The 24,681-nt window shown below is 36.1% G+C and overlaps 2 protein-coding genes across 3 annotated transcripts in view; one reads left to right on the top strand and one right to left on the bottom strand.

Annotated features, from left to right (window-relative positions):
- Positions 1-24,681, bottom strand: part of TMEM192 (transmembrane protein 192) — a 94,325-nt gene that overhangs the window by 11,154 nt on the left and 58,490 nt on the right. The window lies entirely within an intron of this gene.
- On the top strand, positions 12,656-23,099 carry GYPA (glycophorin A (MNS blood group)). Of its 2 annotated transcripts, XM_057491486.1 has the most exons (5): positions 12,656-14,811; positions 16,663-16,701; positions 18,175-18,260; positions 20,066-20,144; positions 21,305-23,099. In XM_057491486.1, exons 1-5 carry the CDS (start codon positions 14,757-14,759, stop codon positions 21,310-21,312), a joined length of 267 nt encoding a protein of 88 aa, XP_057347469.1. In that variant the 5' UTR covers positions 12,656-14,756; the 3' UTR covers positions 21,313-23,099. The 2 variants fall into 2 exon arrangements, with proteins under 2 accessions (XP_057347469.1, XP_057347448.1); XM_057491465.1 differs by having other exon boundaries at positions 20,066-23,099.

The following is a 24,681-nucleotide window of genomic DNA, read 5'->3' as shown; positions in this document are numbered from 1 at the left end:
AAAAGAAAAAAACACCTCTTATTGACTTAGGTGTTATGCAGTTTGGGTAGAAATTGAAATCAATTTATTAAAATAAAGAAACTTAGGGACATTAGTAAGTTGTATTAAATTAGCACTATTTTCGGCTTCTTCCTGAGAATATTATGGCTAATATCTTCTCAAATGCAGTGTTTATGTGTTAGAAACACTAGTGCCCAGCACATAGATAAGCAGCAGGTAGTTACCTGAAATATATTTAGCCCTTCAGATATTGCTCTAACTCTAATTAGAGCAAGTATCAAGGATCTACTGGACCTCTGTAAGAAATAGGGAAGGGATTCGGCATTTTCTAAGATACATTAGGGGATAAAATAGTGAAATGGTTAAAGCGTAGGCTTGAACTCCATTCAAACTTACTTCCACATCTGAAAAGCTGGGAACATTAAGGCAAATTACTTTCCCTCTCTTTGCCTTAGTGTCCTTGTCTATAAAATGCAGACAATTTTGGTCCCTGTCTCACAGTTATCACACACAGACTAAGCAAAGTACCATATACGTATTCTAGTGCCTGGCACAGAGTGAAGTACTGAATAAATATTTAGCTGTGAGAACTAGGGAATTATGTCCTAACCAGTACCCCCTAAAAGTGTCCTAATTTCACTTAAAATTATACAAATTGCATTTGGCTGTCATATACTGATTAATTAGAAGACCCCAAGGGAAAAGTATTATCATGCCTGGTTATTCATGTCTCCATAATCTAACACAGCTCTTGACATGTAGTAGAATATTGGTTGAATCAGCAGGGAAAGAAGTGGAGGGAGAGAGGAGAAGGAAAGGATATTTGTTGTTATTTGTTTAGGCAAAATGAGAGTTCCATGGAGACAGACTATGATTACCATGTGGGTCTTGCCACATATGCCTGCAGGTATGCCACTTAGAAAGGCCATGCTTAGAATGACAAAGAAATAAAGCACCTCCTTTCTCTTCAGTGATCCAAAGAGAGTCTTTTTGTCCATTTAACTGTTAGAGCAAAGAATTCTGAACTGGGCTTAAGGGGTCACGAGACTATACATTTCTTAAAAATAAACCCTGCGTCTTTGTTTATGCATTCCACACATTGCTAGGAACACAGTAGGCACTCAATAAACAATACTTGCAAAAATGACAAATGACCAGAATTTTTATATCTGGTCTCATCTCAACAAAAGATGAGAACTGTGGAGAATCAGTTGAGTTTCCTTGCGTGTATTAAATAAAACACAGAATAGATGATCTCTAAAATCCCTTCCATTTCTAAACTTCAATGAGCCCTCAAAGGTGAGCCCGAGATAAGCTATAAACTAGTTCTCAAAACTATAAATTCCTTTAGCTCGGTTTGAATTGGGGTTTTTAGAATGAAGCGGACACTCCATAATGAATTCCTGGAGAAGAATTTGTAAGACAGGAGAAAAAAGGAACAGTATCTCAAAACTGACTCACACTGATTTTAAATGGGAAAATTTAATTTAACATTCTGGTGATGCATCTCTTTTTACTGTGGTTTCTAGAGGATTACTGAACCTATTTGAGAAGCACATTTGAAGTAATTGCCCCAACTTGTCTTTATAGGTTGTATCTCTGTACAAGCTGTAGTCACCTCACCTATAGAAAATGAAGCAACATATGGCGTTACTCCAGGTAAGTTACCAACAAAAGCAGATGAGTAATAATAGGCTTCCAGCCATTATTATCATATCTATATATTTAATACATTCCTATCTGTGTGGTTTTCTGTGATAAATGATCTAAATTAAAACAAAAGAAACAAAGCTGTAAAGAAACATCCGGGGTTGTTTGTGGGTGCTGGTATTGTGGATAACATTTTTTTCTGCATTTAAACACTTTCTAAATTTTCTGCAAAGGGAATCATTAGATATAATTAGGAAAAGTTTGCCCTTATCTTTATTGACATCCTCCTTAATTTCTATAAGGTGTATTTTGCTCCTCTTTGCTCATTTCATTTATTATTATGTTTGGCTTAATAATAAACTAGTTGAGGCTGAGTTTTGCAAGCTTACTTTTGCCCATCATCACTAAATTTTGATGAGAGGTGTTCTCTTTGTTCATTTCAAAATCAATAATTATTTCATCAATGTCCTATTTAACTTAAGGATTATTTTAGATGTGTGTGTGTGTGTGTGTGTTTTAATTCCCAAATTATTTCATCTGAGTTTCTTTGTTAAATTTTAATTTTTTCTTTACTTTTTTGCCATATAAATTCCTCAGACACTATGACTTACGTAATTTCTCCTTTGGGAATTCCATTAAGAGCTTCTTTGTAACTCAGATTATTATATGTGAGCCCTGGAAAAAAAGACATCATCTTTGCTTTTAGTGTACAGATCTCTATAAATAGTTACTTAATAAACTTAGGTGCATCCATCTCTAGGTTCATATAGTATAGCTTAGTTTCTGTATATAGTAAGGTTTTAACAAATAATATGCAGCATTCATGTAACACTTTGTGTTAAGCTCTTCTCTACATGATGTACATACATTTTTTTTTTTACTGTGGTGAAATACATGCAAAAAATTCACCACTTTAGCCATGTTCAAATAGGTAACGCAGTGGTATCTAGACCACTCACAATATTGTGCACTTCTGGCCACTATCTAATTCCAGAACATTTTCATAAGCCTCAGAGGAAACCTCAGATGCATTAAACTCTCCTTTCCCCTTCCCACTAGCCTGGGCAACCACTAATTTACTTTCAATCTCCATCAGTTTGTCAATTCCTTCATTCATTTAACATAAGGTTTTCAAGGTTTATCCATGTTATAGTATGTTTCAGGACTTCATTTCTTTTGATGGATAAGATTCCACAGAGTGTTAATCCACCCATTAGTTGATGCACACCTGGGTCATTTATACACCTTGGCTTTAGTAAATATTATTGTTACAAAGATTCTTGTACAAGTTTTGTTTGAACACCTATTTCCAGTTCTCTTTAGGGGCTTATCTAAGAGTGGAAAGTCGGAGTTACACGGTGTTCTGTGTTTGACTTAATCGAGGAACTACACTTTTTTTAGCATGAGCCGCACAATTTACATCCCCACCGAAGTGTATGAAAGTTTCGATGTCTCACGTCTTCACCAACACTTGCTATTTCCCATTATTATTATTATTATTATTATTATTATTTGCATGTAGTGGGTATGAGGTAGTATTTCTTCGTGGTTTTGATTTGCATTTTCTTAATGACTGATGTCAAGCACCTTGTCACATGCTTGATGGCCCTTTTACTCTTCTGGGAAGAAAGATCTACTCTGGTCCTTTGTTTATTCCTAAATTGGATCATTCGTCTTTTTGTTACGTGTAAAAGTTCCTTGTCTGTTCCAGCTACTAGAACCTTATCAGATATATGATTTGCTTATAAGATATAATATTTTCTCTCATTCTGTGGATTATGTTTTTCTTCTCTTAACAGTGTCCTTTGATGTGCAAAAGCTTTTAACTGTGATGAAGTCCAATTTGTCTATATTTTTTATTTTGTTGCATATGCTTTTGGTGTCATATCTGAAAAAAGAAAACTACTGCAGATGAAGATTTACCCCGTGTTTGTCTTAAGAGTTTGATAGTTTTAGCTCTTATATTTATGTCTTGATCCATTTTTTGAGTTAATTATTTAAGATGGTGTGAGATAAGGGTTCAAGTTCATTCTTTGCACTAGGATGCTAGTTGTCCCAGCACAATGTGTTGAAGAAACTATTCTTTCACCACTTAGTGGTCTTGGCACCCTTGTTAAAAATAATTGACTATATATATATATGTTTACTTCTAGAATCTCAGTTCTATTTCATGGATCCTTTGTACTTTTATTTACACATTTTGTATTCTTCTGTTTTATTTGTGTTCCTTGTGATTTAATATATATTTGTTAGGGGTTTTTTTTCCTGCTATATTGATTCAATCTAAAGGTCTTTGTCTTTTAGTATAAAACTTTAATCTATATACATTTACAGATACGCACCTAGCATTTAGTATCTTTTTTGTCATTTCTGATCTTTTCTCATTTCTCATTTCTGATCTTTTGATACATGTATTATGGTTAATTCACCCTTATCCTTTTTTATGTTTTGAAGGTATATAGCCTACTTGTAATTATCCCATCAGCTAACTTGATGTTTTTTAAAGGCATTTTCTCTCTGAGCTCTCACACCATTTTAATGGTGCAGTACACACAGGAACTCAAACTGCTTCTATGGACCTTTTATAGGCTGGACACAGTTGTTCTAGGACGGAGCCATCTGGCCAACAGATTATGGGTACTTGAACGGATTTCAGTTGTCATGGGCTACTGATTTCCTCAGCCCCTCTGGAGGCCAAGTACTCAGGGTACAGCCAGGTATATCAACCTCAAGATACACTCTAGTACGATTAAGACACAGTGTTTGTACACCACAACTCATTACACACAGAGACAAACACCTAAACATATACATATATACATATGTGTGTGTGTGTGTGAAACAAAATTCTAAAATATATTACCTACCCTTACTATGTGTAATGCACATTGAAATACTTCTTCTATTTTATACAATTTATTTTGTAATGCCAGTGATAACCCAGCAAACTGATTTCATGGTCCATTACTGCAGGAATGAACTATCCTAACTACATGTTGGAATCTGAGAGACTCTAAAAGGTACTGATGATTGAGTTCCACATCCAGAGATTCTAAATACACTAAAGCAGGGACCAGCACACAATACACCCAGTGGACCAAATCCAGTCCACCACTTGATTTTGTATAGCCGGCAAAATAAGAATGTTTTTTATGTTTCTAAGTGCTTAAAAAATAATAATAATATTTTGTGATGTGTGAATATTATGTGAAATTAAAATTTTAGAGTCCATAAATAATTGGAACACAAGCATACTCATTCATTTACACTTTGGCTTACATATTATCTATGGTTACTTTTACACCTTAATGACAAAGTTAAACAATTGTAACTAAGACAGACAGTAGGGCCCACGAAACCTAAAATATTTATTATTTATCCTTTCACAGAGAAAGGTTACCAAATCTTGTACTAAGGGATCCCAACATGCAACTCAAAAACTCAGTTTTAGACTGAGGATCTTCCAGCTAAGTTCTCCTGGGTGGCTATGGACACAGAGTGTGAGGCTGGAAGCCTGTAATCCACGTTTCCAGGAGCCATTCTACTTTGCTTTACACACTAAGGAGCTCACCCTTGGACAGGGCACAGAGTGAATCAAATGTGGGGGAACAGGATATTCTAAGACAAAACCACAGGAAATACATACGACCACTTAATATGGAAAATTGCAAATGTTATTATTTCTCAAGCAAATCAGGCCAATGTCTCATTGTTTTCTGAATCTGTTTGAGCTCTGGAGAAAGGCAATACCTCAAAAAGGAAAAGACTAGATCTCAAAAGACAGAAAAATGAAGTCTCTATATGTATATCTGATCAGGAGCAATGGTTCTCACTGTTGGCCGCACACAGAATCCAATGGCTGGGACTCACAGACGATTCTAATTTGCAGTCAAGAGTGAAAATATTCATCTGCTTTCTATTGTTTCTATTTGTCATTGTTTAACCAGTGACAGGAAGTATCAGTGGTACAAGAACTTTGGGATGAAGCTTTCATTTTAATCAGAATTTTTCTCATCCAACCTAACTTCCTTAAGACCAAATCTAATGTGTGTAGAGGGTTCAGCTACAAAAATACCAATACCTCAAAATAAAGCTGGTATCCCTATAGTACGTGAAATCCCCTTTTGATCCAAGGATTTGGGATAGGCAGGAACAACTGGATTGGAAGAGTTTGGGCTAAAAAGAGTGAGATTTCAATTAACAGACTGTCACTAATCAGAAACATCTGTCCTTGCATAACGTGGCAATGATACTAAAGGTCACCCTTCGCTTCTGTGTTAGAGGTGCAGCTCCCACTCAGGTCAGGCACCAAGTGATCTTTTGTGTTTTTTTTTATCTTTTTAGTTAGCCCTGATTTGTTGTAAGTGAAGGCTTGCTTGAGAGTTTGGTGCTGGAGAGTTCACATAGTTCGGTGAGAAATTAATCGTTCAATGAAACTTATTTGGCGTTCTCATTCTCTTTATTCTGCAAAGATGATAGTAGGCCTTGGCAGACAGTTCTCAGGCAAATCGCTCTGAAGTCAAAATCCAATTCTGCCACTTATCAGCTGCATAATCTTAGACAAGTTAGGAATATTTGTGATCCTTGCTTTTCTCCTCTACAAATAAAAATTAATATATGATCATAGTCTCTCAGGGAATTTCTTTAAAAATGGCAAGATACAATGCCTGGAATGGAGTAAATATACAGTATGTTAACTGTGAATATTTTTGCCTCAGACATATAAATTTCCATGATTTTGGAATGATGGAGTACCTTAGAAGACATCTTTTCCATTACTCTCGCATTAGGAGCAAGAAACTGAGTCCCAGATAAGTTCAGTGATTTACTCAGATAAGAAAAGCCAAGACTAGAATGCTGATCTCCTTTCTCACTCAAACAGTAGACAAAATATCTCTTGCTTTCTTTGGTCTACACTGAAAAATACACAGTGGCTGGGGTGATAGACTGGCTTTTCTCTCTATCCCTGCTGCCTCGGTACTGGTTTGGGACAATGAGGATGAACAGAAGCCAGGTAGTCCACGGCCAGGCTATAAAGTTCAGGATTCCCTGAGGGAAGCTGTTCTCTTCCTAAGTCCATAACAGCTTCAAGTCAGACTCCATGAGTTGTTCTCCACCAAGATAAGGAGGGAGAAGTGTGACCAACTGATGGCTTAAGAATGACCAAAACATGCCACTCTGTAGTGACCCCTGGCCCCACTAATGGCACCAGTTAACAGGCTGCGCCCTCCTTTAAGAGCTATTGACTGGGAAGTTCAAAGGAAATACTGAGGGCTGTTCAAACCCTAGGCTGAAATATTATCACACCAACCACTTTAGAAAGTTCAATTTTTCTAAACTGTAATTGTCTACCTTGGCTTATTAAAACCCTTCCAAAAAAGAAAAATGAATGACCGCAGACAGGGTGGACATCTAACTGAATTATTACAACTTGACTCAGACAGTCAATTGTTTGGTTCAAAAGTGAAAGTGAATATGCCTTTGAAAATACCATTTCAGGGCAATAACCTTCTCCAGTGGTGAGATGATGAACAAGCAAGAACCCACTTATACAGTCATTCTACATAAAAAAATAAAATAAGGACTGGCAGAAAAAACAGGAAGCTGAAAGTCAGCAGATAGGAGTTTTTGTCCCAGCTGTACCACAAATCACCTGTACAGAACTTCCACAAGTCAATATATCGGTCAGTTTCATGGTCATCACAATGCCAAAAAACTACAGCACTCAGAAATTAGTTTTCTGACTTAGAAATTATGTAAAGCATTTCATAGGCAGGGTGTATCCTCACAAGAGTTTGCTTCTGCAAGATAAGACTTCTGTCACCTGGAAGTTAGGAGGGAAGCGAGCCCAAAGCAACAGCCACAGGAGCTGCCTTTATCACATCAGGACAGAAGCTCAGCTACTGCGAGTTCTGGCACTGAGCAAAATTGCAGGGTATCTGTGCAACAGGGCATCTTACTGTTACTCTCTCTAATAACTATCCACATTAGAAATGTCAACTGTCAGGGAAAGCCGTGTGGTTCACTGGGTAAAGCATAGAGTAGGATGTTAGGACACTGGACTTCTGCTCCCAGTTGTGTTCCTAATACGTGCTGGGCCCACCAGTTGCCCCCACCCTGCTTGGCACACTGGGAACAAGGGCAGAGGCCCTCACATGCTCCCTCCCCCAACGCACGTCTACCTCAGGCTGGTAGAGTTTTCATGAGCAACTGTAAGGTCAGAGCACTGAGGATTAAGAGACAATAGAGATAAATAATCTGGAAAAATTCAGATGGTAAGCAAGTGTGAGGTGAAACAACCATGTAAATTTGGAATGTTTAATATTCTGGGTGGTATATTAATTCCTTCCACCCTTTCCAAACTTAAAATTATGTGATTCAGTTCAGGTCACAAATACGTACTTCATATAAAGCACCACAGCAAATGCCAGTTCAGTGTTTGGGGGCTAAAAAAAAATGTTTTAAACTGGGAGTTTGACACCTTGCTAAACCTACTCCTCTATTTTATTTTGCACTCATTTGCCACTAGAATACTGAACTCTTGTCAGTCTGAGAAGTCTGCCAACCTTTGCCTGCCAGCTGCCCTTTGGCCTCCCTAAGAAGGCACGCTGTGCTCTCCCTTCTCCATGTTGTAGCCCATGCTATTTCTTTACCTTAAATTCCCCTCCACATTTCCACCTAAAACTTTACCCATCCTTAAAGGTATAGCCAGTGATTCACTGCTAGTAGGCATGGGGTAAGGACTTCAGAGTAAGTTTTCAGAGTCCAGCACAATGAAAGAAATATTCAGTGTTATCCCAAGACCCATCTTTTCTGGGCAGCCAGATTCTGGACACATCTTCCATAAGCCCTCAGGGTAACTATGCTTCTCTTGGAGAGAGAGGTGGAATTTTTCAGGGATTCCTTCTGGAAGTAAAGGCATTAAGAAAATGTCCTTCACATCAGTATTGCTAGAGCAGGGAACAGCTTCACTTAGCGGCTCTAGAAAGGCAGGGGGTGGGAGCTAAGACCTTCAATGTAAGTAGCACAATAAGTTGGTGTGAAAAAAATTAAGTGGAGATTACATGATTCTTATGAAAATCTTAGCCCTTAGGATATCTGAGAATCTCAAAGAATTTAGTTAGACTTTTGTACAGTGCACCCCAGCGTTCACCCACTAATATGCTAAAACATCAAAGAAATCTTGCTAATGAGATTTCAGCCAGGTAGAGAGGTGGGCAGCCTGATCATGGGCAGGCAGCAGAATGAGTCTCCGGTCCATTTCTTACTAGCTGTGTGAAACTGAGCCACTCTATTAATTTTTATGATAGCAAATTTCTTGTCTGTAGAGTAAGGAAGTTGGATTATATGTTCCAAGAGACCTAGTAATGTTAATTGTAAAAGTACATTTCTGAATTAGGTAGGATAATATTTAAATTGACTTTTCATGTATGAACAATGCAACAGACTTGTTGAAAGCTGATTTAGCTACAGAAAACTAGAGGTTCAGAGCGTAGGAAAAGAAAAAAGCAGCAAGAGAGAGACTCCTCATAATCCAGTCCCTTAAAGTTTTAGGCAAACCATGTCCATAGTTTTATTGGTTAAAAATCTGCTCTACGCTTTCTGCTTATGTGACTCAATGAAGATTCTATTGCAAAAAGCCCTGTTTAAAATTCGCTTATTCACAGAAATTCTACAACTTTGCCTAACTGAGTATGTCCAGACTGGTGTCTGTGAGCTGATTAGAGCCTTAGGAAGCTGGGAGAGCCAAATAGACTTGGGGGCTATTGCTGTCAAATGTAACATTAGAACATTCTTGGTGGTTGTTAGACGTATGTATCTGGGGATTTTGTTTCTCCACCCCGAATTTGGAAAATAACTTTAGCACCTGAGGATGTACAAAAAGATATTAATTTTGTTTCTCTCAAGCATCATTTTTCAACCAAGGGCTGGATACTGAATTTGACGTGGTGATAAAATTCCTTAAATTGTTTCATGTGAATCTTGGAATAACCGGCAAGTTCTTAAAAATTTACTTAAATGCTAGAAAATATGAAAGTTGATTTGTGTGATCGGAACTAATGCCTTTCAAGCTGACACTCTGAACTGTGGACTTTCAATAACAAGTCCCTGAGCCCTCCTCATACCACTAAGCAAGCATGGGTATTAATTCCTATTCAGATACTTATAAAGTTATCTCTTTTTTTTTCAGAAAAAGAAAGAAAAACTAACTATGACAAAGATCGTTTTGTAGATCAGGTACAGGTATTAGATTATTGAGGAAGCGATGTTTAAAAACATTTTAAATCAAGTTGTTCTTAGGGCATTTACTGACCTACTGTAAGTGTTTAGGTTCTTACGGCATTGGTGGTTTTAGGTGACAATTGCTAAGAAATGGTTCCAAAACAACTAAATATGGAGAATTAAAGCAGGTGCTTCTAAGAACACAAGTGCAAATTTTCAGCCTCAAGTCAGTTTGGCCACCAATAAGTTTTTGTAAGGGTGCAAATAGACCATGACGTTCACAGGTGGGACTTGGATAAAGTATATGCAGATTTTGGAAATGGCCTTAAGGATGACGTTCTCCTAAATCATGTGCTGCCTGCAATGTTACATGTTCCTGAGTTATAACTACTGTTTAGAGTTTGGGGCTTTAGCCTCTACTTCACAACACAGTTTCGACGGAATGTTCTTTTCCTCTGAGGAATAGCTGAGATGAAAGACATCTATCTCTGTCTCTTTGCTAAAGGGTAGAAATGGCTTTGAAAAAGCTCAAAACTTACTTCAGTGTGCTCTCTGTCCCTAAGCATTTTCTCTTTTCAATACCAAAAAAGTTACATATATTGTGCTTATCCATTTAAAGTACTTTTTTCCTCTTCTCTGACTTTGTTTAAAATTAAAAGCTAAATTTTTTCTTCTTTTTTTCTTTTTATTAAAGTATCATTGCTATACAATCTTATGAAGGTTTCACATGAGCAATATGGTGGTTACAACATTCACCCATATTATCAAGTCCCCCCACACACACCCTTGCAGTCACTGTCCATCAGCGTAGTAAGATGCTATAGAGTCACTACTTATTAAAAGCTAAATTTAAGTGCCAGTTTCAAGAGAAGTTGGATCCTGCTGTTGGGTCTTCATCAATTCTTTTTACAACTTGCTGCAATTTTCTGCCCTTTAAACACTTAGACTACAGGCCTTCCCCACCAAAGGCCATGTCAAGAAATGATAAGGACCCTCTGTAAGAAGGAGTGGCTTGTTTGCAAAGAGACTGCTTATCTTGGCTCTCTTGAACACAAGGTGGATCCTCTTCTAAATGGTCTGGGCACGCTCTTTTTTCCCCACATCATACTCTGTACTCGACAGTGATCTTCCCAAAATGATCATCTGGTTTGGGCATTTTATTTTCTTTGCATTGCCCAAAGAATAAAGTCCAAATGGCATACCATGGCCACCAATGATGGACTGGACTGCCCCTTCAGCTTTTCCCTTGTTGTTTACCAATTTCTCTATTCTTCTCCTGCTCACATCTTATGCTGCAGCCACACAGATGCTTGCAGTTCCCTGACCTACTCAGATGTCTCAAATTCCAGGACATTACTGATGCTGCTGACTCTGTATTTAAATGTCTACAGTCAGCCTGTGAAATCCTAACCTTCTTTCAAGATGAGTTCACAGAACACGTCCATGAGATCTTTCCACCTCCTCTTCCTTCAACTAGAATTGGCCACTGTCTCCTTTGTGCCCTGCTCCACCATCACCTTAAAATACTTTCTTACACTTAGATTAATTTTTTATTGAGATATAATTGATACACAATATTATATGGGTCTCAGATGAACAAGATAGTGATTGACAATTATATAGACTATAAAATGCTCACCACAGTGAGTATGCTTATCATCCATCACCATACCAAAATAGTACAATATTATTGGCTATATTCCCTATGCTGTATTTCCATCCCTCAGACTAATTGATTTTATAATTTGGAGTTTATACCCACTTAGATTAGATTTTTGTCTCTCTTTACTAAGCTGGAATTTCCTTGCTGGGAAAGCCATGAATTATGTATTCATTCATTGTGTTTCCAGTTCATAACACAAAGTAGGAATGCTGAAAACACTTTGGTAAATGAACATATGAGCAACAACCCAAGGTTCCCAGACCAGGAAGGCCTATGGAACACATATCTGGATTCCAGACAGTCAATGATAAGATTCCACTGAGCCCTCACCACACTATACCAGGAACAGGGGACTTCATGGAGGTTTTAGGCTAATTCTGAGGGAGGTCAGGGAAGACCTCCCAAGGTAAATGACAAGGAGCTGAGACCTGAAAAGCAGATAGCTAGGCAAGATGCATGTGAAGGGAACATTTCAGGCAAAGGGAAGAGCAGGCTCAAAGGTCTGAGCATGGAAAAGAGTATGATGTATTTGACAAACCAAGAGATGGCCAACAGAAGGTAGAGTAGCAGGCGGTGAGGGAGGGGATGCAGGTGGGAAGACTGGATCACATGGGGTCTTGTCAGTGTTCACAAAGAGGGGGCATCAGCCCATAGACTGCATGCACCTCCCTTAGTGACCCCAGCAGGTCTTGACTCAGGCTGTCCCTGTGTCCTGCTGAAGATTGGAAGCATATGTGGGGAGTATTTGCACTCATAGTCAAAACTCCTAGAGGACCTCAATTAAACTTAACATTTTAACTCACTTAACACTTTGAGACTTTAAGTATGATGTGCTCTTGTTTGGTTTTTTGCTTTTAGATTTTTGTCTGTTGGTCGTAAAACTGTGTGCTTGTTATTGACATGTTGAAAATGTTGGGTCGGTCTTCTATGGATGCACGTATCTCATTATGCTCGCACTCATTCTGTACATGCTGCTTTGCCATGTAGTTTGTTTAATTCATTGTTCTGTGTAGTTTAGATGCAATCTGGGAACTCACCTAGTTGCTTCTCTATACGAAATTGGCCAAATGGTTACAACTATTAGTATTTCACTGAATACCTGTTATGTACAAAGCACTGTTCTAATGCTAAAGAGATTCAAAATGAACTAGGTGTGGGAACTTGGAGCCCTGGAAGCAAGTTTTGTGTTTCAGAAGAGCCCATTTGGTATCCAAAAGGGATTATAAATACATGACCTAAGTGTAAATCAGTCATACCGAACTGCAAGGTATGAAGGAGATGTAACATTGACCAAGAGATGTAGGTAATTTTGTTCATTAGTTATCCTTTTTTTTGTAATTTTTACATATTTTCACTGATTCTTAATAAACATACATCTTTCCATATTTTCAATCTTAATATTTGCTGAACCTCAAAATCCTTGCCATCAGTTTATTGTTAAAAACCATTTGTTTGTATATTATCTTTTAAACCTTCACGTCTGAGTGTTGAAGAGTGACTTAGAAATATATTAGTTGTTTGTCATCAAGTAAATCTTCATTTGTGTGGCATTGTTTACACACAAGTGAAGAATTGGGTGATAGGACAAGTCGAGGACTGGGGTGAAAATATAGACAAGAAAACACTGCAGACAGTCTGGGGATGCTGATCCTTGCCTGCACAGTTGGGGGTGAACTGATCAGCTGACAGCTGGTAGAAAGAGGCAGGTCTTGGTACTCTGTCCTTGGGTATACTGACCAGAAGTGCCACAGACATTTTCAGTTCTTTGTGGATTCTCCAGGAAACCTGGAGGGTTTCACTAAAGAGCCAAAGTGACACTGTCTCTGGAGAATGTCTGCATGTGCCTTTCTACCCCAACTGCATCATATTTGGGCCCCATTTCCCTCATTTCTCAAAGGAATGAGCAGAGATACATCCAGAGTTTAGTATACTGATGTTTACCTCAGAATGATTTATAACTCTCATAAAAATGAAAATAACATGAATGCTTAAAGTCAGAGATTGGGAAATATATAACGGTACATTCATACAAGGGAATACTATGCAGCTGTTAAAATCTTGTCATGGAAGTATATTCAACAACATAGGGTTTATGTATGTGGTATACATATTTTAATCACTGCGTATACATTTTACATATTTGAACACAGTGATCTTATATTTAGATGAAATAGCTTCAAGTTCAGACAGCTATAATCAAAATATTTAATGTCTATTTCTGAGTGGTTTGTTGATACATATCTGTGAGTGGCTTGTGCTTTTCTGTATCCCTCAATTTCTTGTCATTGAATCTAGACTACTTCTGCAATAAAAAATCTTACTTAATTTTTAAAATTTTATAAAATAATTTATAAATTTTACATATATAGAATTAAAAAATACAATAAAATTGTTTAATTATAAAAATCAATGTACAATGTATTTAATGAAATTTTGAAAGGACATAGGAGAATACATGCCCTGTATTCACATTTGTGTGTTTATGTTTATGTGAAAGAATACCATGATGTAGAATTCATTACATCACTTGATTAACTAGATCCTCAACTAGTAATCTTAGACTACAGTCAGCATTTCATGCAATTCTATTACAATTCTGAAATGCTACTTTTGAAAGAGAGAAAAGAAGTATGGATAGGGAACTTTAGAACTGACTCACTCTGTAACAAGCTAGAAGAGATTAGTGATACTTTGTTTTCATTTTTACCCAAGAAATAGGATTGTACCTAGAAATGGAGACGTGGAGCATGGGGCAAAACTTTAGTCCTCACATAATAGCTGTGACTCTCCACCTTTTTTTAACATCAGAAATTTTTCAAAGTTATATAAAATGCTATGCAAATGAGCTTCAAGTCTCCCTTTATAAAAATGATAGCACTAATAGCAAATATGTATGTAATGCTCACTGTGCGCCATATACACTGTAATTAAAATGTATATGTATACACATACACTCACAGACATATACGTATTAAACTGATTTCATCCTAATAGTGACATTCAAGACAGGTAGTATCATTTTACCAATAAGGAAACCAAAGCATGCTTTCCTAATCTGTAAGCCCCTGCTTTGTAGAAATTCTGGAGCTGCCACTAGGGAAGACATGAGATAAATTTATATTTTAGGTCCACTCAATCACTTCATTCTTGATATCTCTCTCAACTTCTATTTTATACAGGTTTGGCTACTGCAGTAAGAAAATCACATCTCACTCCTAAAATGACACAAGAAGTTTCAGTTCCTCTAGACCATCCCCACCCACAAGGTCAGAAAGGTTTGTTCATATTTTAAAATAATTGCTCCAGAATCACTGTTATGATACAATTCTATTTAATTGGACATCATTGTGAAGAATCTGTGACACATACTGAGAAATGGAAGCTAAGCAGGCCTGGTTCCTACTCCAGGGGAATTCTCACTTCTGGAATATCTCACAGGAATAATACCCTGTTCTAAAGAAATTTTAAAAATCTAGCAAAGCACATAAATGACGACTGTGACCGTGAAATGATGGGCTAGATAAAAGGGATCCAATCATGCAGTGGTACAAGGAGAGCCTGTGGTCGAACCAAGCAGGACTCTGTTGTCCCAGCTGCTGACCCTGAGGAATTTACCCATGAGGCCACTGTCCCCTTAATTTTAAAATGGGGCCATAATACTTATCTCACCGTGTTTCTCGAAAAGTTAAGTGTAAAACTGCTTAACTCAGGGGCTGCCACATCATAAGAGCTTAATAAATGAGAACTCGAAGACGAACTGCATGCTGAGATAAGGGTGGTCAGTTGGCACTCACTATCTTTGGCTATTTTTTCTAGGGAGAAAAGACAACTTTACAAGGGAGAGCATCTTTTGGAGGTGCAGTTGAGGCAGGATACTCCAGATTTAAAATAAAGCTTCAGAGAAGACGTAGAGTAGCTACGAGATCATTAGGTAATAGAAACATTAAGAAAATGCATTGAAGTAAACAGAAGCAGTGGATTTTAGGAAGAACAGAGACCAGGGGAAAAAATTAGGCTAAGTGCTTGGAAATAATTATTAGGCTTCTGGCTCTAATTAAACAATCTAATTTTCGAAACGACTTCAGTGTGAAGCCAACATGATTGTGTCAAACCAGAAAGCATTTAAGGGCTAACTGTGGACACATCAGTACGACACGCTGTGAGTCCTACAAATAATGGCTAGCCTGGTAAGGCATTGTACATGTTTTCATGCGTTATCTAATTTTATCCTCATGGGAACCCAGAGATAGGTATTATAACCTTCATTTGCCCAAGAGATTAGTCAAGAGCAGAGAAATTGAGGACCTTGTCCAAGGACACATAGCTAGTAAGGGACATACTCATGACTGAAACCCCATTGTTTCACCCCAAAGCTTACACACCGACCACAACTATAGACTGCCATGAAGAAAGAGAAGACAAGCCCTCATTAACCATTCTACATAACTGCTCAAACCAAATTTAACGTTCTTGACTGCATGATAGAATATAGTATGTTATTTGTAATTATTAAATTCAAGAAAACTGTGTGACTGTGGTAGTAAGAGAGCTTCATGATGTAAAGTGGCTCTGGAGACAGAAGAGAAGGAAATGTAAGATGTGGACTGACCAGGTTATCTCTGGCAGGGCACTAAGGCAGCCATACAGAAGACCTCCGGGTCTGCCGATAAGACACAATAAGGATCTCAAGTCAGGTGGTTCTCGTGGCTTAAATCTGAAAGATTGATAGCAAATTGCTTCTCTTTGGGTTGGACTGAAGTCCCTGTGGGGTGATGGCCCATTGTGTCTCCTTTATACTCATTATTTTTACGTTTTTAAAAAGCTCACTGCTTCTTGAGGAAGTCAATAGGTGGTTCTTCCAATACTTTCCATGCCTTTCCCTTTAGTTAATGAGATAGTTTGCTAATTTCTGACTCGTGATTACTTGTTGAAAGTAGATACTGGAATTATTAATGTTAAGACTGACACATTACCTCATAAGTTTTACTAGCTAGCTTTTCAAAGTTGAACAATAGTTCCCAAACACAGTTAAAAATAAAAAAGACACTAAGCAATTTAATTCCAAAATGGTATTTTTAAGACACACCTATTTATCCTAATTTTATTTTGAAATTTTATCTTTTTAGGAGCAAGACAACGAATTGAACACATTTTCTCAGAACCAGGTATGCTAATATTTGATATGGAATGACGGAATTATTCCGTTTTGAATTATGCATTGCTAGTTCCAGATGCCTTAGGATAAGCATGAACTTTTAAAACAGAAAAACATATGTTATTAGCTATGCACAAAATTGTAAAGGCAAGCAAACTAAGCTCTTCTTAAAATGAAAGTATGCATTTCATATTTTCTTAAATATTTTGGAACTAGCAATATATAATTTGATAATAAATTTTCTTCCAAGTTAGGTTTTTTTAACTTTCTACCCAATCGTGTGTACTTGAGAAAAAGTGTCTTAAGAGCGTATAAAACTATTGAATTTCCTGTTCCCTACTTGTAAAGAGAGCAAGGAACTTAAAATGATCTGAATAATTGGCACCATATTAAGAATAACTATGAACCCCTCATATCTCAATCCTGATTCACTTTTGGCCCTATACGCCCCCATTGGGATTATCCTCAACCCTCTAGGACTGGGACTCTCACTAACCCATTTAGGTGCTGCTATAGATCTGGTTTTAGTTAGTTTATGTGCTCATTTATTATTCTGCATTTCTAAGCTTCCCTTCACACTTGGCCTGTGTCCATACTTCACACAGGAAAAATGGATTGTAGAACTGAATCACTGTCTCATAAATTAAAGCTGAGTAGACAGGAAGGCTGTGCAATACCAGTGGCAGGAAAAGAGACTTTTATTTTTTTATCAATGAGGCTTTTAAATATACATTAGGCAAATAAATGTGCCATTTTACTCATATATCTTGCCTTCAGTTCTATTTACTTCATTCAAAATCACTACAAATATGCTACGTATATGCAAGAGTACCTCTAACTTAAATTTTGTTTCATTCAAAACATGTAAAAAATTTGAAAAATATTTCAGTGATTATGTTATGGACTCTGTAAAGATAACATAGAAGGAACACAAGCTTAGAATATCAGTGATGTGGATTATAGTTATAATTGTACTGCTAACTAGTTGGTACTCTAAGTAACTTACCCTGGTTAGCCTTCTTTTTCTCATTGTTAACTGCTTATGTCAGCTTTTTTCCAAGTTTCTGATTCTATGATCATTCTAATGCCCTTTTATCTATCAAGACATTATTTTCTCTCACAACTTTGAAACTAGGAAAGCGTTCATTTTTTCCTGTATCAAAGCACAATATCCACTAGCTCTTACCCATAATTATGACCATGAGAGACTGTAAAGAACAATGAACTTGAGTCAGAATCTTTGGGTCTTGGTTTTGTCATTAGTTTTGTGACCTTGAATATAGACTTTACCATTCAAAGTTCCATTTTCCCACATGGTTACTGTGAAAAACCTAATTTTTGAAAAAATATACATAAAAGTATGTTAATGTACTTTCTATAAAAAGGCAAAGTGATATTACCCTGATTTTACCTATTTTATTTTCCAATTTTGATGTGGTAATTTATTTCACACTTTTGTAATTTTCTGCTTTTTCTCCAATAGTGATAATAGGCATTATTTATGGGGTGATGGCTGGCACCGTTGGAATTATCCTCTCTATTTCCTACTGTGCTCGTTTACTGAGAAAGGTAAAAATTCCATTTTTAATTTTGATGTAAGTACTGGTGTGAAGAACTGTAGAGGGTTTCTTCCTCTGACTTCAACTAAACTCAAAAGAGAAATAAAAATGCATAAAACTTCATCTTTTTCAATTGGACACAGAGAAGTCACTGAGTTACTAGTAAAAATTACTAGGTTTTTATTTTTTGCATTTGCCGTATTTAAAAAACCCAAATATAAATCTATCCTGAATTTTCCAATGAAAAATCCTCCAAATTATTTGTCTAACTTGGTTTAATATATTTTGAGGAATAGAAGTGAAATAGTCAAATTTCTAATTATGTATAATGTACCTTAATTTTTATGTGAAAAATATTTAAAATTACGATATACTTACGCATGTTGGTAACTTTTGCTTTTTCTTCATTCTCTTATTTCCTGAAACAAATTTTTCAAACCCCACTCATGAATTTTCCAGCATGAGTGATTTTATCATCACTTAAGCTGATTTTAAATCCATATGGCACACTGTTCCAAAGCACATAGCCTTTACTATAGCCTTCTACTTATGATATTTGAGACACAACATTGGTGTGTTTATGATGCTGTAGTTGCAACTATAATCCTAGATAATTAAATCCCTAGTCACAAAAGAATGGTACAGGTGAGTTTTCATTCATAATCTATTTTTTTAAATTGAAGTAACGTTGTCATATAGCATAATCTATTCTTGATCTCTCTTGTTATCTCCATACCATAATCACTATTATAATCTTTTTCCATTTTTCATTTTTAATTGAAATATAGTTAATATACAATATTACATTGGTTTCAGGTGTACAACATGGTGATTCTACAATTGTATACATTACTAAATGCTCATCACCATAAGTATAGTTGCCATCTGTCAACATGCAAAGTTACTACAATATTATTGACTATATTTCCTATACAATACTTTCATCCCTGGACTAATTTTTTTATAATTGGATGTTTATACCTCTTTATCCCCTTCACCTATTTCACCCTCATAGTCTTTTAAAAAGGCTTATTTAGAGGGGTAACATTGCAAATGGTGGGGTTATAACAACAGGATTGATAATAAATCTACATTAAATTTCTTCACACTTTTTTTTTTAACTATTTCTATTAGGTGACTTACGATATGATTCAAACCTATGAGTGACTGTCATTACTCCATGTAAATGTATCTTTTTTAATACCTTCTTAATAAACATAATTGAGTGTGCCTCTTTTAATATAAGAGATTTTGAAAGGACTTGAATGTAAGATGACTCCTTTTATCTGCAGTATAAATACTGGGGAAAAGACATCTTCTTGTGTTTGTACAAAGATAGCAAACTGAGTTGTCTTTTCTCTTGTTTGATGATCTAAAATCAAAAAATGTCAAAGAATACTTAGTTGGCAAAATTCAAAGAAAATGTGTGTGTGTGTGTGTGTGTGTGTGTATACACACATGTATATATAACATCATATATTTGAATTGGGTCATAGTCAATATGCTAAGAGATTTTTTAAATGTCCACTTTAGCTTTTCATTATAGCAGGTAACTATGACAAAGTCAATGTTTGGGGTAAGAGTTACCCCATGGAAATAACAAATACTATGTAGAGGACAAACACGAGTTTAAATCAAAGTTTGTAAATATCTATGAAATAGAGAGTTCTTAAAGAAAAACTCTACAAAATTCATTTTAACCAAAAGAAAACAAAGTCACCAAAAAATTTCTTTTAATATGAAGTATATTTTTCTTTATAATATCTTAAATTTAGAAAACTGTGGTACTAACATTTGTCTGGTTTTTATTCACAGAAAAATGCATTCAATGTCCAACCTACAGAATCAGTTGATGCAGGAGATCCTTTAAGTTCTGTAGAAACAGAAAATCCAGGTGGGTGCTAGTATCTTACTGCCTTTTGTAGTATCTTACTGCCGAGGAATAATGTGCATTTCCACATTAGCAAAAGTAATGCTTTGGTTCTCCATTCATGTCTCAAATATATTGAAAGGCAGTGGAATGTCAGGTGAACTAAAGTTTAGGCTCATTTCAATTCCCCATATTTGCATAAATGAAGTTATTAATTGTGTCTTTGTTAAGCTGGTGAAATGAGTTATGAAATCTGATCACACCTCACAGGAAACATTGGAAAACAAGTAAGATATTTAAAAATGCTTTAGTCCTACTTTTATAGAATTCTGTTCTGGAGTAATTTCCAAGTCAAAGGCAATAAGAGATTACAGCGAGCACGCCATCTCAACAAGAACTAGAAATGTTAGGGTGTAAGTATGAATTGCTTTAGCCTCCTTGAACATGCCCATAATTTATGCACAATGGGAAGTGAGCACACGTGAGCCTGCGTCAGCTGTCCACAGTGGGCCACAGACAAATCCACTAGCCCATTTCTCACAGGAGAATGTTTTGGGATATACAGTCCTGTGATGACCAAATAGAGAAAGTCTGTTCAGTATCCTCTGCTTCCATAAGAGCACCCATCCCTTTCACACACTCTCCAAGAGTACCATGTCTCCGGCCTTCCAGCCAAGAAAGGTGGAGTGTCGGATTTGATGCAGGGGACCAGCCCAGTGCTCTTTTAACACATGCTACAATCAGTAATTCAACAGTGAGTTTTTCTCCTTGCTTATCCATGAAAAAAGATTATTCCTAAAAAAGATTATAGACTGGGGAACCTGCCTTAAATTCAAACACATACATGTAATTCAACTCACTTATTGCCTTCCCACTATATTCTGCCCAACACAAATTCTCTGTCAGTTTCTCATACCTGAAGAAATTAGGAGCTGAGTAATTATGTTTGTCCTTTACCTAAGAAATTCAAAATAGATTTTCTAAGAAATTCTTTATTTTTCTGTACACATAATTTCAATAGAGCTAATCTTAAAATAAATTCTATTTCCTAAAAATTACATTCAAAGATGACTGTAAGAATGTAGAATTCTGAAATTTATTTTATTCATTCATTTCCTGTTGTATTTAAATAAAAGGATGTCCCATTCTACTGTTTTTTATTTTTGCTCTCTAATCCTTTGCAGAAGTTTGACAATGAAAATCTGCTCACCAAGCCAAAGTTTGGAAGAACTCAAAGACACAAAACTTGAGTCAAGTGAAAAATGAATATGTTAATTGGACATCCAATATATTGAATATCTTTTTAGGTTGTACAATTTGGGGATGAATATTCCATCATAATGAGCCCAGTAACTCAATGATAGAAAAGAAAGATCTCTACTATTTATATTTCAAAGAAAATTATTTCAAAAGAATATTTGAAGAACTACTATTTTCTTTCAAGCTTGCTTTTGTGCATTAGCATAATTTTTATTTTTATAGTTAATTGATTTGGAATTCTGATCCAAAATTTCAGTTGGCTTCACCTGCAGCTCTTTAAGACTGACTTATTCTCTCCTATTGTATTTGAATAATTGTGCTGTCAAATGAAAGGCTTGTAACATGTAGATGAAATCTAAGTTGTCTTCTCATTTTAAACTTCTGAGTCTATTTTCATTGTTTTAAATAAATTAAGGGGACACTGAAATGCAATCATTTCCTTTATTCCTGAGGAGGCAAAATATGGTATTACACTAATAATGATGATATTTTAGCCATACTAATGAAGTTTGTTCTTGGAAATGCCTTCCATACATGCATATAGATAGATAGATAAATATAGAAATAAAAATGATAGATTCAGTCTTTAATGCGTAAGTCAATAAAAGGTTTTTCTCATTTAAAAAAAAGTGAAATAGTAGACATGTATAAATGACCCATTTAAAAGACTCTGTCTGAGTCGAGCATTATTTCTTTCAGAGCACTGACTAATGCATTATGTTCCACTGGAAGAGTTTTTCATATAAAAGGTGAGAGTATCTTGAGAAAGAAAAGAATTTATGATTTTTTCCTTGCAAAGAAACTTAGTATATCTCTGTAAATGCAACAAGATGTACAAATTTAACATGCAGGTCAATATTTTAATAGTTCACACTTTGTTCTCAATTAAATTCTTTAATCCACTCAGTCCTATTTTCTCTTATTCAGAAAGCTTTGAAGATTGGTTTAAATAATCTAAAAGACATTTCTAGATATAAGACTAAGGCTTTGTAACTATGCAGCTATCACTCATTTATAGTGAAAGTTAAAAAGCAATGTGAAAACAAAGATGTGCCTTCCATATTCTATTTACAAATTAATAAATATCTACATGGCTTTCTATTGTTGTATGATAGTAAATAATGATGTACATATTTGGGCCTGGCAGCTTAAATTTATTTTTTAATTCTTAACTTACTTGTACGTTCAGAGAATGCTCTTGTACTAAGTTGACTTATTTAAAATAAAGAATAAGAATAGCCCATTTCTGTTGGTATATATTTTTTAAAGTTGTTTTAACAGTATTATTGGGGTGTACTTAACCAAATGAATAACCCAAGCACAAAGGCAATTTTAAATGTACTTTTTTCAATAAAAATAAAATGTTGAACCAAAAGAGAACATGAGACTAACCTTGTCTCTTAAGTAATTTACAAGTCAAAGACAACAGGGGACTAGAGTGACTCTGCCATCTTGACTGAAGCAAGAGAATTTAGATAATAATTAAAGTAGGAATTGTTGTAACCTCCTTGAACTTTTCCAGCCAATTTTTCTGTACTTCCGTGGACTTTGCACATTTAAATTAAATGTTTGTGGGAAGAAATGACCTTTGCTGTCTTCATATATTTTTAATCAAATCAGCATAAAATTAAGAGTTAAAGAAATCTTAGCTTATAAAGCCAACATGGCCCAGTATATGGCTCATATTGAAATTCTCCTTGTCAACAAAGTTCTAATGGGTTTAAGCCCTCAGCTCTATTTTTCTGGAATATATGCACTGGCAACTGATAAACCACTTTTGGCCTCTAGATTGAAACTGTCCTCTGAATTCTCACAGCACTTGTACATATTGTGCTGCATGTGCCATGTTCTGAATTCCATCCCTTGTATAACTGTTACTCTTTGAGAGCAGGGACTTCAGTTCATTTCTAAAACTCCCTTGAGGTGTCACAAAACTTGTTTCTTACTTCATGAAGCTTTCCTTAATGTCTGAAATGATATACATAGTGATATCATACAGGTTTAGTGTGGCAAGGTGTGAAAACACAATCAATTTGGGAGCCACAGTTTGAGCTGTTCAAACTTTAGGTTTGAACTTTCTACCTATAACAGAAAAAGCTTGACATCTCCGCTTCCATACTGCATTCATCTCCTGTGCTGCTCTGATCTTTGGGCCAAAAGAAAAGAGAAAAGGAAAAGGGCTTCTGCTCAGCTCTCCAGCCCTGCATGGAGGTTTTCTAATCATCAAAAGGAACTTCTGCAGGTTGATATTTCTGCAAATAGCCCCCCTACCCAAAGCTTGTGTCCCCCAAAGAGATAGGGAGATATGTATGAACATAATGATCGTCCTGTCAGAGATACATGGCAACCTTGTGAGCAGACCTAGGCTGGCGAGAGTCAGCTAACCAAGGACACCCAGTTTCTCAGCTCTTCTCAGACCCTGGCTGGCACCTCGATGTCCACAGCCTTCAGTCACCCCCTAAACTGCTCCCCCTTTCCCTATCATAAAATAAGGAGCTTGAAATCAACCCTGGTGCTTTAGGACATCAGTCTTCCATCTTCAGTCTGCTGGCTTTCTGAATAAAGTTGCTTTCCTTGCTCCCACACCTTGTTTCTCAAACTGGCCTGTCCTGTGGCACTGGAAAGACCTTGAAAGCCATAACACACCCTTGCTGATTTATTCACATAACTTCAGTTGTCTTATCTGTAATGTGAGGATAAGAATCATTGCTAAAAACTTGCAAAATTGTCTTGAGATTTGTGTGAAATATGTAGAGTGCCCAGCACAAAGGAGAGGTTTGATAAATGGCAGCCCTTATTAACATCACTTGTGACAAATTCTTCCTTGCTACCAGCAATGTAGCCTGGAGGTCTATAGCCAAGTCATTTTAAATGTCCTGTGGAAATATTTACCCTTTAAAGGCTGTTCTTAGGTCACCTCATTTTTGGAGTTCAAAATAGAAGAGCCAATATTCCTTATCTTTTGTGAATGGAATATTACAATATGCTTTTTCACTCAGTTAGATGTATAAAAAGAAATCCTTTGCCTTTCAACATTTCAGTTCTCATTAATCACTCTTTAATATGTTACTTGAGGTTAAATTGAAAAAATAAGCTTGTTTTGAACACAATAAGTTAGAAAAAATGAAGATACATGATAAAAGGAAGTAATCTATTGAAGTTTATCAATTTTTTAATATCCAGCCCAATAACTTATTGTGGGCATTGGTAATTTGAAAAAAGCTCTTCCCTCTTGTAATTCTGACTTGTCCTTTTTCCTCTTTAAGAGAATTAGTTGGAAAACATGCGGAGATGGAGGATG

This window comes from Manis pentadactyla, chromosome 1, assembly GCF_030020395.1.
Source record: "Manis pentadactyla isolate mManPen7 chromosome 1, mManPen7.hap1, whole genome shotgun sequence".
NCBI lineage: Eukaryota > Metazoa > Chordata > Mammalia > Pholidota > Manidae > Manis > Manis pentadactyla.
This window is presented reverse-complemented; position numbering and strand designations above follow the sequence as displayed.